Genomic DNA, 16393 nt, shown 5'->3' with positions numbered 1-16393 from the left:
ACGGTGGTTTCCTGTAATACGATATGGAAGAGGCGACTTAAGACGAGACCTGGTCTCGTGACTGGTGACAAACATGCAGTTTCCAGACGTTGAAGGTACAGACAGTGTTTACAGGTAACTGCAGTACAGGTAAAGTAATAGAACCAAAACATCGACAAAGCACATCGACAGCCCTTTAAATCACCTGAAGGCACAGAATATACTTGTAGTAACAGCATGCACATTTACAGACAGGATTACTAAGTTTTATTTTTAAAACTCATTTTAATTTGGTCTGTCTGAATTCACACAGTAGGCTATAGTCATCTCCTTCAAACAGTCATACAATTATAGATGAGCTTTTACTAAAAATGCACTCAAGACGTATTTTCAAAGTGAAAGTGAAAGTTCCTGTAATACTCATTCCAAAGAAACTGAAGTTACTGTACCTGTGAATGGCTTAATGTCACAGATATTCATATGTCTATTTTTCCAGTGGTGCCGGTCCTTTGCTTGTGAATACAAGAGTCACCAATGAATGTAGAATTCAGTTAAAATTATGACTGAAAGCAATTTTTTTTTTTTTAAGGAAATTAGGTCAGAGCTGGCAAAACCAGTCTGCACCAAGTACAATTTGAATCTGCTGCACATTAAATCCTTACATATGCAAACACATTTGGCAGAGTTTGGCTTCAATTGTATATGCATACTGAAGATGAACAAACATTTAACCTGAATTGTCTTCAAATGTAAAGTTCAAAAGTAAACCTGTGTTTAAGCATGTAACAAGTCTAACATTACGTTAACTTAAAGTGTGTATTAATTTAAATAGCATGTGTGGGAATTTCAAAGCACACAGTTTGTCCCAAGTTTGTTCTACTTACTGCATAACCATCAGTTAAACACTGTGCAATAAATGCAGCTATTTCACACATGGATCAAACAACTGTGGTTTGCAACCTCACAGCTACATCAACTTCCCCAACTATTTCACACATGAAGCAAAGTATGCAGACCTCCTACAGCACTCTTCGGAGATACATATATTGCATTAGTTTGCCTAAAGATCCTCAAACAGAAAAGAACATAGCCTGCAGTGTTGACCGAACAATAAAAATTCTTTGCTTAATACATTTGAAACCACTAGGGTATTAATGAGTATGTTTGACTTTATTACTCAATGATCAGATGTATGCGATTATTTTATAAACCTATCAAGACTAATGTCACAAGGTTATTTTGTTCCTTTTATCATCAATTTTAAACCTTGAAACCAGAATGCACCAGATCATTGTATATTCAAACAATGACAAAGAAATGAACACAGAAATTTGACAAATCTGAGTTCTCATCTGGAGCTGAACAGATAGTGTTCTGCCAGGGAATATCAGCTAAATATATCAGTGATGCTGTAAGTTATTTTTAAGTGGAGCAAGACTAAAAGTTACAGTCTGTACTGGTGTACTTTCAAACACTGACACAAAACAATCACATATATTTAATTTAATACATAGTTTTATTCAATAGTAACCCACATTTACATGAACTGACACTGTACACAATGAGGAATTACACACTGAGAAATGTAGTGGCCTGCTTTCCCTGCTGAAAAAAAATCCAGAACGATACAAAAACCTGTTGTAGCTGAAAAAGGTCTGTCAACTTTGACAGAGAGCCTATGACCCCCAGCATGTCCTGGAGACTTCCAGATTTCAGATTACACAACACATTTGGATTGGAATCAAAGGCAAAAACAAGAGGTCAACCGGTGACAACACTGAGACGGACACTGGAAACTCAGCACCCTCATCTCACACCTGCGCTTCATCTGCAGCTTTTAATATAAGTCAGAGGACAATTCACATGCAGTACTTCAATGCTGGCAGGGCATATGAGCAAGGTTGAGTAAGCACAACCTGCTGGGATTTCAGTGTGTCTTCTGTCAGCACATATTGTCCAAAAAGCTGTGCTTTTTGGACAATATGTGTTTAACCTATAATTGCAAATTACAGGTCAGCTTTTCCTGCAAAGAGGCAAAAAGGAATGGAACAAATTATACAAGATTTCCAGTTCTTCAGTTTTTAAAAGAGCACAGCAGAATGAGTAACTAAAAAAGGCACTTGAACAAATCGTATTGATAGGACTGAATCTATGATATAGCCTCACAGTGAAGCAGCACAGAGAAAGAGGTTTCTAGTAATGTTCAGTTGTGTGCATACTATTGGAGTCAGGGTCATTTTCAGTCTCCATTTTGGATACCTGTAAAAAAATACTCATGGCATTAATCCAGAAGTAATCTCTCTAAAGTTAATTTCACTTATTAGGATGGTAATTAAAAAGTGCACTTTTTTGCATCTTAGAATCAACAGTCACAGTTCATAGGTGAGGCAGTGTAGATAAGGTTTCATTTCTTCTCAGTGAGATAGATCATTATATATTCTTCCAAATCATAATTATAAGCAGGGTGTGGAATTTATGACACTGCACTACAGTAAATACAAACTCAAAAGCAACAGAAAAGGAAAGACATTTCTTCTGCAGTGTCTCTTTCCTCAAATACAGATTGACTGGCTCAAACAACAGAGCTTTTGCATAAAATAGTTTTCCTACTGTGCAAATGCAAATGACCATTTTAAAGTTGAAGTGAATGTTACGTCACACAGCTGTGCTGATTTACCTGGTTATCGATGCACCTGAATTGCCAGGACCACCGTGTGTTGTAAAGGAAGGGCCTAAGATCAAAACGGTTATCATCAGGGCTGTAGTTTTCAGCATGGTAGGCAGGGGTTACGGTTGTCATCTTGTGTCTGTTCACTGAATACATCCGGAAGAAGTGCTTCACCTTTGTAGCAACCTGAGACCACCCAGGAAGGAGAAATATTTACTATGGTAACACTGCCCACAACAACAGCCCATAGCAATCCTACCACAGTAAAAATGTGTTGGAAACAGCAGGATTTATAGTATTAAGGTATCATCCTTAAAAAAATTGATATAAACATTACACGTTGACTTACTGACAAGTTATTATGCTCAGAAAGCAATCTTTTTTTCACCTAATAGCTGTCTGTCAGTCTCTGCATTTATGGTGTGTAATGCCTTACAGGCAATCTGCAATTAACAATTGTGTCAAAATCTTAACAAACAATGACCATTCAGGAAACTGTAAACTGTCAAATCTGACATTAAGAATTTCAATCAACCCGTTAATTTTGTTGGAATTGGAATTTTGGAATTTTGTTATGATTTTCTCAGTGTTAAACTTGTGTTAAACTGTTAATTGAGATTTTTCTATCCATTCCATTTCTGGAACAAAGCAAGTACCTCCAGTAAAATAGACAGATGAAATCGTCTTTTATACTGTATGCAACTCTGTAGTGGACCAAAATTAATTAATTATTGTCTTATTTTTGCATATGACAAAGATTGCTACAGCAAGTAATCCAAAACAGTGATACAATTACTTTAACTGGAACTACCTCATTATTTCATGTCAGTGTCTTCTAATGGTATAACAGGGCTATTGATTATGTCAGGGGAAGACTGACCTGCGATGGGCAACAAGCCTCTTTCCACGTGTGGATGAGTTTGCAGAACATGCTGTACGGGCCACACTTTGAGATCTTCCTTAGTCGACCAATCACAGACAACTCTGAGTAGGTCATACCCATATCAGACTGGAGGGGTGGGGGTTGTGGAGGGAGGGAGTAAGTGAGAGTAAAGTTACGTTAGTACAGGCCTTGATTTTAACCATCACAGCATATGCACAAATGGTATTTGTGGGACAGTTTATATATAAAGAGACAAAGCAATGGGAAAATGAAACAACGGTATTGTCAACACCATCATACTCTACACGGTAAATAAACATGCTCAGATTTCATACATATACTGAAGCACATCTTTCACCATGCCATTGTATGTCTGGTATGTTAAATTTAACTTACAAATGAGAACAAGCTGAGGGTTCTACGACTTGTACATACAATCCTTTTTGTTTATCTCTTGTGCTATGCGTAAGTGTCAAATTTAGATCTGCTTTTTAGACACATATCCACAGCACGATCTATTTAAAACCATAACCTGATATCTCTGCCCCCCCCCCCTTCCCCCCCCCCCCCCCCCCCCCCGTTACCTCATCGGTCTGAGCAACCTGGCCATCCGTCAGAGGCTCCAGTTCTGCTGTGGGAGGGGCAGCCATGACACTGTGAAGGACACAAAGTGGACAACATGGATGGATATGAGTGGCTACAATCAGTGACTAAACACTACTGAATACAGAGTAACTGATCAACCAAAGTACAGGCCTATCTCCAACTGAGCTACCTATTCTTGTACTATGTATCATGGAAGAAATCACAGAACAGGATGGAACACAAGCCATGCAGTACAGTTCCATGTACCTAACCTCATGTCACCTGCGCAATGCTGTGAGCTGGAACTGGTCCACACAGTACTGCAGGAAGCTCTTGAGATCGGTCTTGCTGACCCCACCGATGGGGTTAATATCTGCACTGGAGCAGTCGTATTTGGTGAAGTATCCTGTCAAGCTAAGAACAGCAGGATTAAACTGAGGGGTGGTAAACTCAATCAATTCCAGATATGTCACGGACCCTTCCACAGGTAACATGTAATACACCATTTAAAGCTAGAATTCCAACTTCATTCCCAAACAATATGATCACAAGTATACATTGCACTAGAGGTAGAACAGATAAGTCTAGCAAGAATGACATTGATGGCCCTCTGATTTGTAATCTTAAAGGCACTTTGTGCTGCATTATCCACACAACTAATTATAAAAACCGCATTCACAAAACCAGGATAATGTTAGATGAATACTGCAGCAGGCACTGGAAATGATAGCAGTGGGATCTGGAGAAAAGCTGATGCTGCTGCACCAAATGCAGGATGAAGGGGAATTGAGTTTCTTTTATTCTGTTCCATCCCCTCAGCTGTGCCAGTCTTTGGCCCTCACCACTCATCCACATTGGCTGAGCCAAGCACCAGCAGCCCTCCAAACCTTCCATCAGCCCACAAGCTGAGTTGAGCGAACAGGTAGGCCAGAATCATCCTGACACGAGCCTGTTGAGGACAGCAGCAAACAGGTTAGCCATTTGCACTTAACACTATATACTAGTGTTAAGTGCAAATGGCACTTAACACTAGTATATGTTTATGTCAGCATACAAGTGCATATAAATGCTATTTCTTTTTGTCTAGAGCACTGTTGCTGGCTTTTCAAAAGGTAACTGTGACTTTGCAATGTGCCTTGAAACCTAGAATGGTATACATGAATGATTGGTCCAACTGGGCAGAAAAGGACTGTTTTAGGCCACCATATACCTTTTCTGCCCCCTGTGTCAATTATGACTTTTTAATAAAACTGTAAAACCAAATATTACTAGGAAGTGGCCAGTGCTAGAAGCATGAAGATGGAAGAAATGCAGACATTGATCCTTAGTGGGCCTAGCATGTGATATTGAAATGGATTACTCCATCAGTGATGGTGGTTTCAGATCCATGGTGCAAATGGCTATCATATACATATACTGGTCAAGCCGCAGTGAGACAAAGTTGCTCCATAGTAAAGTTTCTACAGCCTTATGTTAATAAGTTCCCATCTGTACACAGATTGTACATAATTGTATACAGAAATCTGTACAATTTTTACATCTAGCTAGACAGTCTAAACCAAATTCTGTTCTTAAAAACACACAGTATTCATGCATATGAAGGCACCTGCTGAGACGCATCTGTGTCGACATGCTTTGAAAACGAACTGCAACATATTGTCACATATATAGTCTCAAGGCTATTCTTGTGTTTTTTATGGTGAGAGACAAGAAAGGGTCAGGCCACTATTCTAGTCAATTCATATGCACTCTATTCAAAGTATAGAGTGTAAGAGTGTTCACCAAACATCACCCTTTTCAAACTGAGACATGTCAACCTCTTTAAGCACAGCAGCCAGCTTAATAAATATTCTAACAACAAATGTAAGTGTAATGGATCAGCACCATGATCATAAAATTATTTGTTTGGCAGATGGTCTTCTCCAGAACAACAAGCGAGGACATTGTTTTCTTGTAGGTTTAGTCTTAATCAAGGACTTTGAGGCTCTCTCGGCCCTTCATAAGCTTAATTACTTCAATCACCAGGCTCCACTACCGTATATTACCATAGGCCCTCAGCATAAAGGAAGCCATGACTCAAACACTGTTTGAATGTCAGGTGGTATAAGGAACAGCTGAGGAGTCACACCTGCACATTTTGGAGGGCGAGGTTCTCTCTAGTACTTCCCCCATTGGCACGGAACTCTGGTTTCTTTCCTGTTACCATGTAAAAGATTCCCAGTATGCCCTTCACAGCCATGTCAATGTTCAAGCTGATGTGGGTGCTAGTAAGCATAAAATATTTAAGAAACAGAACACTGGTATTAACATGCTGGACACAAGGACTACATTTCAGTTCATTTTCCAAAGAACAGTTGGCACTCCTGACTAACAGTAGGATTTGTATTTTTATGATCTTTAATTATGTTATATATATAATTGAAAGTTCTGTTTGATTTGTATAATGCTATCCATCTAAAATGCCAGCATGCTAGGAGGTACTGCTTGGAGAATGGCTACTGTACCAGTCATTTTATTAGTGACTATTATCATAGATGTGGAACTGCATTTGAATTTACAAATGAACTTATATTCATCCTGTAAGGATGCACAGCTCTTACATGCACTCAACCATCGTTTCTAATCAATGGAATCATTCTAGTTTCTATTTCTATGGCACAGTGTGGTTCACCTGCCGATCTGGGCTGCTAGCTCTTTGGCCCGGTTGCGGGTGTCTTCTGATGAGTTCTCGCTGGCCATGTAGCAGGTGGTGAAGAGACGCCTGCATAGTTCCTTGGGGTCCTCAGGGGTGTAGGTGCAGTTATTTACCACTTGCTGCACATCCTTCAACACCTGCATGTCTGAACACAGCACAAGTGCTTTAGCAGTGCACCCTGCTTTTCAGAACTCCTGATATAAGACTCATTCACTTAAGGGCCTAAAATCTCTCAAGCAAACCTACAGGAATCCATATAAGGTGCTCTGGTTGCTAGTATCAACCTCTTGAGAGAATCAAATCATTATGTAAAATTGTCAAGACTGATTTGCAGTAGTTTCCTTGATCATGTTACCCATGTAAACCATCACTGATTAAGCTTTACAAGAGCAGTTCAGATTGATCAAGCTCAAGCTAGATGACTGTATTTAAATGATCAGTGTTCTTTATGTTAATGTGACATTGTATAGTTGACATTAATCAATCTCCTTAATGAAGAAGTATTCCTCTTTGACTAACAGTGCTCCTGAAAGGAAAGCCTGCAGGACTAGAGGATACTGCTCCTTGGAATACTCACTTCCATTCCTTACAGCCTCACACACCAGGTGACACATGGAGAAGACAATGCAGGCAGTTGAGGAGCTGTCCACCCCTCCACTGAGAGGCAGGAGGAAGCCAGCCTGGAGTGAGTACACATACACACATAAAGACACACATAATCATGTACTCAGACACACACACATAATCACAAAGACACACCCACACACACACATATACATACACCTGTATACACACACACACATACACACACGCACACACACACACACACACACACACACACACATTGCACACATGCACACCCATATTGCACACTAACACACAACAGAGACATACACCCATGAGGGCACAAACACAGATAGACACACAAAAATACACATACGCACATGTACACACACAAGCAGACACACATACACATATACAAAGACACGTAGGGTGACATACTGATCGTGGAGACCATATACATACACTATACAATATGAATACTAGGAGTGTAAATTTTTGGCAAAACCATGATAAGACATGGATTCAATACAAAGGCAACAATAAGATACATTGGCTTCACCTCCATTTCCTGATACAATGTGATATGATATGCAATTGAGCAATACATTTGTGCTCTTAATATCACACATTCCACTTCCTGTCGATGTGCTCTCACTATTTTTGAATGTGTGAAATAAGTGTGACCTGCTTTTTGTTAACAAGTGTTGGTTTATTGAAGCACTTAGCAAAGCATACCAGAATGTGACATTGCAAGATTCTATGGACATCCTGTAAATTTAACAGAATCTCAAACTTTTTTAAAATCAAATATAGCATGACTGTGAATTTGCCTAATGTAACCTAGTGGTAAAAAGGAAAAAAAGTGATGTTAAAACATCTGGTAGACTGCATTTATTTATTTGTCATTTTCAACTTATTCACAGCTGAGAGTTAGCACTATGTTTTGTTCAGCAGGTCCTAAACATACTAACTCCTCAACATGCTCTGAGGTTATAGCACTTCTCTGTGTATTTATCACATCTCTAGCAGCACTAAGAACTTGATCTGATGATGATGATGATGATACTTTATTGGCAGACAAATCTGAAATTTTTCTTGCATCACAGCATCTCCATTTGCAACATCACAGAGAAGACAAGAATTAGGACAGTGAAACAGAGATACATACATTTAACATAACCATGACAAAGGACAATATTCAATGTATATTTGATCTGGGATTAACGCTCCATATTTAGTTTTAGGATTGACTGATGCACAAAAGAGTGCTTTAGTCTATCCCTATTGAATCTTGGAACCCTGTGTCTCTGGTTTGATGGTAATTTGTATTCACTGTTCAGGACATGGTTGGGATCAGAGACAATGTTGTTAGCCAGCCTTAATATGTTACTATGGTAGGCCGATTCAGAGTTTCTCAAGGGGTTGGCCTACAATCTTTGAGCAGATTTTTTGTTTGTTTGTTTTTTTATTCACTCTCTCTGGTAACAGAGTATTTCTTGGTTTCCTAAAAACACAGATCTACATAAAGGTATTTTGGTTGATTTTCAATGAACAAGTTTAAAGTTTTGCAAGCCTGCAGACTAAATAAATAAATACATGAAAGAAAACTTGTCTCACCAGGTATGCCTGCATTTGGTGTCCTGGCTCTGCAGTGTGTATTAATTCATAAAAAGCCAGCATTTTCCGACCACGCCAAACAGTATGAGGTTTTCGCAAATAAACTTTGGAACAACAGAGGTAAGAGCTTGGGCTTTGTAAGTTGTGTTTGTGTTGTTTACCCCATGGCAAGGTGGATGGGGCTACCTGTGCATTTCACCTTGATTAATTTGTGCACATTCTGCACAAAGTAACAGACAACAGATGCCCGTCCTCCCTTCAGGAATCCAAAATGATTCTGTAAGTGTGAACTGACTGGAGCATCAAACAGCATTTATTTGCACTATGTACATGGTAAACCTACCATTTTCTGCACATGCGCAGCACTGCTAACCATAATTATCAGTAGGCGACAGCAGCATGTAGAAGATTCTTGGAACAGCTAAGGAGTGCGTAATTTCTATCCAGAAACAAACTGGTCGCAAATGTGACTAGCTGATGGAAGTGTATCGGTACATTTCTAGAAATATACCAATTCATATCTGGCAATCCTTACAGGCCTAAAGAAAACAGACTGACTAACTCAACTGAACTGTTCATACACAAACCATGTACTCCAAAACAGACACAGCAAAATTCATCCATGGATGTTTGGTCCTTTTTTGTGTAGTGATTTAAACAACATATTACAAAGAAATAATTACCTGGCCACTTCTTCTGAGGTAATCCCACAGCCAGCATGCTGGACCAAGGCTACAATAACAACAAATACATACAATTCATATTTAGAAATAAAAACAGTGATAAAGACTCCAATACTAGAATAACTATTGTAATTTGAAATACACATCTAAATAAGTATCTAAAGGGCATTGCTAAACACTGTTTACTGCATACAGTAGGAAGGACGGTCACATGACCTGTGTGTGATTATTTGTCACTATTTCATCAGGTTTCCCCTTTTCTGGCCCTGCCTACTTGTCTGAGGGGGATTTCTCAATTTCAGATGTTATAATGAGTCTAGTCATGGTAAATAAGTATCACACCAGACCGGGAATTCTCTCTGCTGTTCTACTGTGTATAACAAACAAGACACTACCCTGTCTGATTTCTCATGCTACATCAGTGGGCCAATATACTGACAATTATGAAGGGAAATGCTGTGAAATGACAAGGATTCCTTATTGATCCCTTGCAGATGTGTATAAAACATTTCAGTAATTTCCAGAGGACATAAAAACAGCAGTGGTCTCCTGTGGTACTTTGTGTCATTTCTAACAAATTAAAGTTTCCTGTTCTATAGTTCATTGGATGTGCATGACTCCAATATTCCAGGAAAACAACTAAGCATGCTTTGTAAATCTGTCTAATGTGCATTTCCATTTCATTCAGACAAGGCTAAGAGCTAGACCATCAAATCCAACAGTTACTTAAGTCCATTAGGTACTTAATAGCCTAAATTAGATTCTATCCAGATGCCTACAGTATTAGCTGTCCATTGGTTGTCCCTCCCTGCATAATAATATTACACATCAGCAAGAAGCTCTTCATTGTAGTACATCTTACCTGATCTCCTCCTCAGGTGTATGAAACTGCCACTCAATGGGCTCGTGAGAGGGGAAGTAGATATCTTGGCTCTCGGACAGAGAGAAGTCCACCTTTACTCGGTAAGATGGTTTGTATTCAAATTCCTGCACAAACCAAGATAGGCAAACCTATTCAGTGCTGTCAACATGTTCATTTTCTCAGCTGTGCATCAACAGTGTGTGCATTCTTCAGAGCATTAAAGTCCATACATTACCAGGTATGGGTGGCAACGCTCCCCGCGGTAACTGCGCACGTCCTCCAGGTCCAGCGTGGCAGTTATGACCTCCTGTAAGAGAGTGCTGTTGAGAGTCTCTACTTTTATCTGTCCATTATGTAGGCAGTGGGTGGAATATTACAGGCAATGCCTTTTCTCACACATTCCTGTTCAGTCTTTTTACTCCAGTGTATAAATAGCTGCTGTCCATTGATGTGCATATGTGGCATCTTTGCTTTTGGCAGGTTCTTTATTGCGTACAGGTTAATTTTCTGATGTAATTTCACAACATTCCCAAACCTAGAATGAAGAAGCAAAGCTGAATTTATTCTTGATTTAATGAGTTTCTGAAACGACTTCTCGTGCCCTTCTAATGCCACAGGGGAAAGCAGTATATGTAGATTTCATTTATACCACATCTTCGAGGGAGAACTGTGTTCCTTGGGCGACGATGTCCCCGTTAATTGCGATCATGGCACAGCCATCGTAGTACAGGCGGTCTCCATCACAGCCCTTCTGATTGGCAAACAAGTAGATACCTCCACTCTGTAAGGCACAAGCACTACTCTTAACATTACAATACTCCCTGGGTGTGAATTCTTGATATCTTTCATCTGTACAAACAAACCATAACACACAAACTTCTTTTTTTCCCTAGTGCTCCAAAATACATTTAAGCACCCATTAAATATGTACTGATATCCAAAAGGCACACCGGTTTAGTTACTGTAAAATTAAGATGGCATTCATACATGTAAAATAAGTATAAATATAATGCTCAGTTAGTGCTTCCTCTCTGGCTGTTGCACTCAAAAACCAGGCGACTGCCACCCTGTGGTCAAAATATCAATAAGCATGTTCTATCTCAATGTGCCTTGTTTTGTGTGTGTGTGCATGCACACACTGATGGCTGACCTTGATGGTAGCAGATTTGATCAAGTTAACTCGGTGGTCAGCTTTGCGCAGCTGGTGGTAGCTAGCAGAGGAGTTGGTGAAGATCTCCACACCGTCCAGACCCATATCAACATGGGGACTGTACAACACATACAGCAAGATTAGCGCACAAAGATCAGCCAAATCATACAATGTTTATGCCACCTTTCAACATCATCTTAACAGAAACTATAAAAAAATTATTTTCCTGCCAATGAACACCAGAAAATGAAGGCCAAGGAAAATGTACATCTGGAAGAAGTAAACAAGCCTACAGAGGACAATGTCACTAACAGACTGATTTATACATGTTCAGAGCATCCTACCAAAACACTTGCAGTGCTTCATTTTCTCATAGAGCTAAGCCATATACCTTTTGTGGTATGTTAAAAAATGTGAAATACAAACATATCTTCTGCTAAGTACTAGAGTAAGGATTGGGTGCAGAATGAGAGCACAGATAACAGGAGGGAAATCTGTCTTGTTGCACAGGCATGAACTTTACCTCCTGGGGTTCCACAGCTCAACACAAATTTCAGTGCCAATGCATGTGTCTGTGGTTGAAAGAACAGCATCACCAAAGGGTACAGTTCCCTTCATTTAAAGACACACCAACAAAGAATTAATTAGATATCTGAGGCCTTTAAACTGGCATCCTGAAAAAGTGACACAGGCAGCATATGTACAATCACAGTTGACACAGTGGACTATGGTATACATTTCACAAAGGTTCCATGAAGTCTTACCATCTTAACAGTTAACAGTCAGATACATGGAATTAATGTCACCTGACAGACAACTAGTTTCACATGTTGGGGGGCCATTAGTTTGATGTAATGATCTCACCCCCCTTAAAAACCATGTAATGTGGTCGTTATGATCGGTATGTAGGGTGACACTGCCAGAGGCCAAACTACTTTGCCTTTACAGAATGACCTTTTCCACGACACAACAACTGAAGTCTACACTCTGAAGAGTATAATACCCATAATATGATGCATCCAGGTCAGATCCTGGAGTGCATCCGTATACTTTAGAGTGCTTGCATATTCAATGATTTCAATGATTCCTCCATGATCTATTGAGGGGAAGGGGAAGGGATGGAAGGAAATCTAAGAAAGCACCTAATGTGGTGGGGGAAATGGAACATCTTTGTACAACTGAACTTCATATATTTCATATGACATTAAGCAGGAATCTCTTCCCTTGTCAGGATAGACTTTTTTTTTTCCCTCAAACATGTACTGTATGGTTAATTTGACTATACTGCTAGAAAAATGTATCATCCATAAAATGGAATTTAGAATAAAAGATCAATTTATTTGAGTCTGATCTGTCAGCTCTTTAATATCTATGAAAAATCCATAGATGCGCTGAATTTTTGTCCAAATATAATTTATTTCAGTTGTGATTGGTCACTTTACTCTGGCTACTTATATGTTATATACATATAAGTAGTTTTTTGTACTTCTGCAGTGAATGTTCATGTTATCACAACAATATCTATGGAATGTGATATGCATGTGGAGTTTGTGTCAGAGATCCTTGAAATTATCTTTCTCGAGGAGACATCCATGCATCCTCTGTTGGAGAAAACAATCAAAGAAATATCTTACTTCCTTAATATGTTTCCTGTGAAACTGGAACAGTCCTTTAAGACACACATTATCAATTTCCAGGTCACAGAGGATGTGAGGATGTTGGAACCAAGGAAAAGATGCAATTTAGTACTTTTGGGATGCAGCCCATATGTCTGAAGACTTATCCCACAACAGTGAGAGTGGAACAGTCAGCAAATTAAAACTGTTCATACATCTTAGCCCAATCAGTACAAGGAGGGCGTCTCTCCATTTTTTTTAATCGACAGAAAAGATCAATGCAAAAACATTTTTCCACCTCTTTATAAACTTATTTAAAAGACCTACGTATTGTGACATCAAAATAGAGGTTTTTGAGGATTTTTTGTACAGGCATATGCACTAGTATTTATTTCATTGAATGAAAGAAGAGCTTATAACTCCTTTCAGCCATCAATTACAAAGGAAGACATGCTTGCTGAAACCTATCAAAGAACAGACGAAACATGCAGGGCAAAAATCAAGTCATTTCAGTAACATTCCTACTGATTTCCTAATGAAGGAACAAGTGCCCATACTGCTAATAAAGACAATTTGGCCCACATGCACAACAGAAACAGCTGAAACAAGACAAAGACCGAATGTTCTTTCAGGGACCAAGGGACCAAGATCAAAGGGTATTTCACAATTTCTGATGGAATGTTCATGGGCAATGGGGATGTTTGTGGGCAATCACAAATGTACACTTCATTATTATTGAAATTATGTTAGTTAACGGTCTTTCCAGTGTAAATAAATGACAAAAAACCATATTCCACCATAATATTTGAATTCTTGTGCTGTTTATTTGCCAAATCCTTTCAGCTAATGAACATGGCAACCAATAAGAAGACTCCTGTGAATAAACACACAATGACACAATCCTGGAACTGCATTCCAACACCCTAATAGCAAATGAAAGGGTCCTACCTGTCCTGTCACGTCCTGTATCATTCTAGGTAGAAAGTATTCCTCCACATGCCTGGGGGAAAAACAGTTCTATGATATAGAAATGTGGAGTGGGTAATGCTAATCATCTGAAGTAGTATAGCAAGGCTGATTTATGTTTTAAATGATGCTGTACCAATCACTGACCTGGGTCTACTCCAGGGGGAAAACCAACGGAATTCTCTGTTGTTCCCATCATTTGCCAGCAACATTTTAGGACGAATCAACAGTATCTTCCTGAAAAAAAAAGTAATTTTCTATTACTATAAACATGGTGAAGAAAACCTAAACTAAGCCTCTGTAAAGCTCTTTTTAAGAATTGTTGTTTTAGCAGAGCAAGGACTCCTTTTGCTCTACACAGTAGATAGTTAACATAACCCCTGTGGATGAAGACCATCAAAATTGGGATCTTAGAAGTATGTCAATTAATCAATTATATGAGTGCACATGTGTGTGAGAGAACAAGAGAGAGATACAGGCTTTCAAAATGTATCCACAAATCATTAGGTGAGCTTACATTTACTGATGTAATCCAAATGTAGCAAATACCACTACTGCATGCATTAAAGTGGGAAGCTAATCTGAGAAGCTGAGAAGCTACTCTGTTCAATTTAATCAAGAGGTCATTTGACAGTTACAAACGTGTCTTGTGTCCTTTTGCACTTAGCTGGTAATTCAAAGATATCACGTACTTGTTGAGGAAAATGACTCGGCAGTTGTAGCGGACATTGTGGTGCATGACAGGCCTAAGGAGAAAGCACAAAACCAGCCATTACAGAATCATCAGTATGGAGAGGTTTATTGTGTGCTGTGGTATTTGCCAGGTGACAGTGATATGTGGGCTGTCACTCACATGCCCACATCACAGATGATATCCAGAGTGACAGGAGAATCCAGGAGCTCTCTGAGGACCTGGAAACAGTGGAGCAGGGTGTCTGACTCATAGAAGTGATCCGCACATCCATACCCACTTATAGAAAGAGAGACAGAGTTACACAGGTTATAATCTCAATCCACGCACAACTGAGCAAGCACCACAGGTAAAATAGTCCACAGGTCAAATAATGGCCTAAGATCATTACTTCATTCAAGAAGCTCCCAGAAGGAATTCCCAGAAGAATTCAGCATTGATAGTGGCTTGATGGGTGCAATGAACCTGAAAGCCCTCTACACCAATGTAGAAGCTTTATTCATTTCTTTGCGCGCAAAACGATTTTTTGCATTGTTCCAAACCACAAGCTAGAGGGCAGGGAGTAAGTGATTTAATGGTGAAGAATGTGCCGTTTTAAACCTTCCCCGAAGATACATCCACATCCAATAGAACTGTTAGAATTATGCATATTGATCCACTGACGCCCTTATGGAAAGACATGTACAAACGAGAAAGATGCAGTAGCTCAAGGCTGTACAACTTACCATATTTCCAGTTCAGGTCCAAGTCTGTACTTTGCTCCTTTTGACTTGGCTATTTCAATACCTTAGTGAAAAGACGTGGTCATTGTGGACCGAATTGTTGTATAAACTTATTCTGCCTTTCGCATGCAACCATTTAACTAATAGCGAACACGAACACACATTAATTATAATCCAGGTTACTTTGCTGATTATTACTAACCATATTTCAGGGTTACTTCACAGTGTTCATAACTACTACTCACTGTTGTTTACACAACCCATGACATCCGAGAATTGCAATAATCAATTTAGGTACTTACTTTTCAATATCCTTGCAATATTCCCGTCAAAATCTAACGCCCACTGATTTATGGAGCATGTCGCTAAAGTTACTTTTCGTCCCATTTGTTTTAGCTGTGTTGCATTAAAACAAAGTAGTCAAGTGCATACAAGTTAGGATTGTAATTTGCGCTCGTCAATCGGTATGCTGTGCAACGGAAGACCACATTTGCGTTTTTGTCCTTTTTGTCAATTTCAATCCGGGCTTCTCAGACCACTTCCTGAAGAATTTTTAAAGAAACAGTGCTCATCTTCAACGCTCAGTGTTACGAGCCATATCGGTACATTTTACTGATTTTAACACACACGTCCTTTGTACGCTTTCGAGATGAGCATTGCAAAGCTTTATACAATGTATGCTGTTTGTCATAAACGATAGTCTGCATTATGT

The 16393-nt window shown here is 39.2% G+C and overlaps 1 protein-coding gene across 1 annotated transcript; it reads right to left on the bottom strand.

Annotated features, from left to right (window-relative positions):
- Positions 1-1574: 1574 nt before the first annotated feature.
- Positions 1575-16163, bottom strand: nadsyn1 (NAD synthetase 1). Its single transcript, XM_036535248.1, has 21 exons — positions 15984-16163; positions 15685-15745; positions 15122-15238; positions 14961-15014; positions 14416-14505; positions 14251-14302; positions 12210-12298; positions 11687-11804; positions 11186-11317; positions 10772-10843; positions 10537-10661; positions 9675-9723; positions 7388-7490; positions 6787-6955; positions 6244-6379; positions 4958-5064; positions 4398-4529; positions 4115-4184; positions 3528-3656; positions 2657-2833; positions 1575-2238 (listed from the first exon to the last, which is right to left on the bottom strand). The coding sequence occupies exons 1-21, from the start codon at positions 16066-16068 to the stop codon at positions 2173-2175; spliced, it is 2133 nt and encodes a 710-aa protein (XP_036391141.1). The 5' UTR covers positions 16069-16163; the 3' UTR covers positions 1575-2172.
- Between the last annotated feature and the right edge of the window lie 230 nt (positions 16164-16393).

The sequence above is a fragment of the Megalops cyprinoides genome, chromosome 8 (genome assembly GCF_013368585.1).
Source record: "Megalops cyprinoides isolate fMegCyp1 chromosome 8, fMegCyp1.pri, whole genome shotgun sequence".
Lineage (NCBI taxonomy): Eukaryota > Metazoa > Chordata > Actinopteri > Elopiformes > Megalopidae > Megalops > Megalops cyprinoides.
This window is presented reverse-complemented; position numbering and strand designations above follow the sequence as displayed.

Excerpts from the sequence above, each read along its gene's own strand:
- nadsyn1 (XM_036535248.1), bottom strand. The coding sequence starts at position 16,068 with ATGGGACGAAAAGTAACTTTAGCGACATGCTCCATAAATCAGTGGGCG. Across the intron at positions 15,239-15,684 it reads GGACCTGAACTGGAAATATG|TGGGTATGGATGTGCGGATC; the intron begins GTAAGTTGTACA and ends TCTTTCTATAAG. Across the intron at positions 7,491-9,674 it reads ACCTCAGAAGAAGTGGCCAG|GCTGGCTTCCTCCTGCCTCT; the intron begins GTAATTATTTCT and ends TACTCACTCCAG.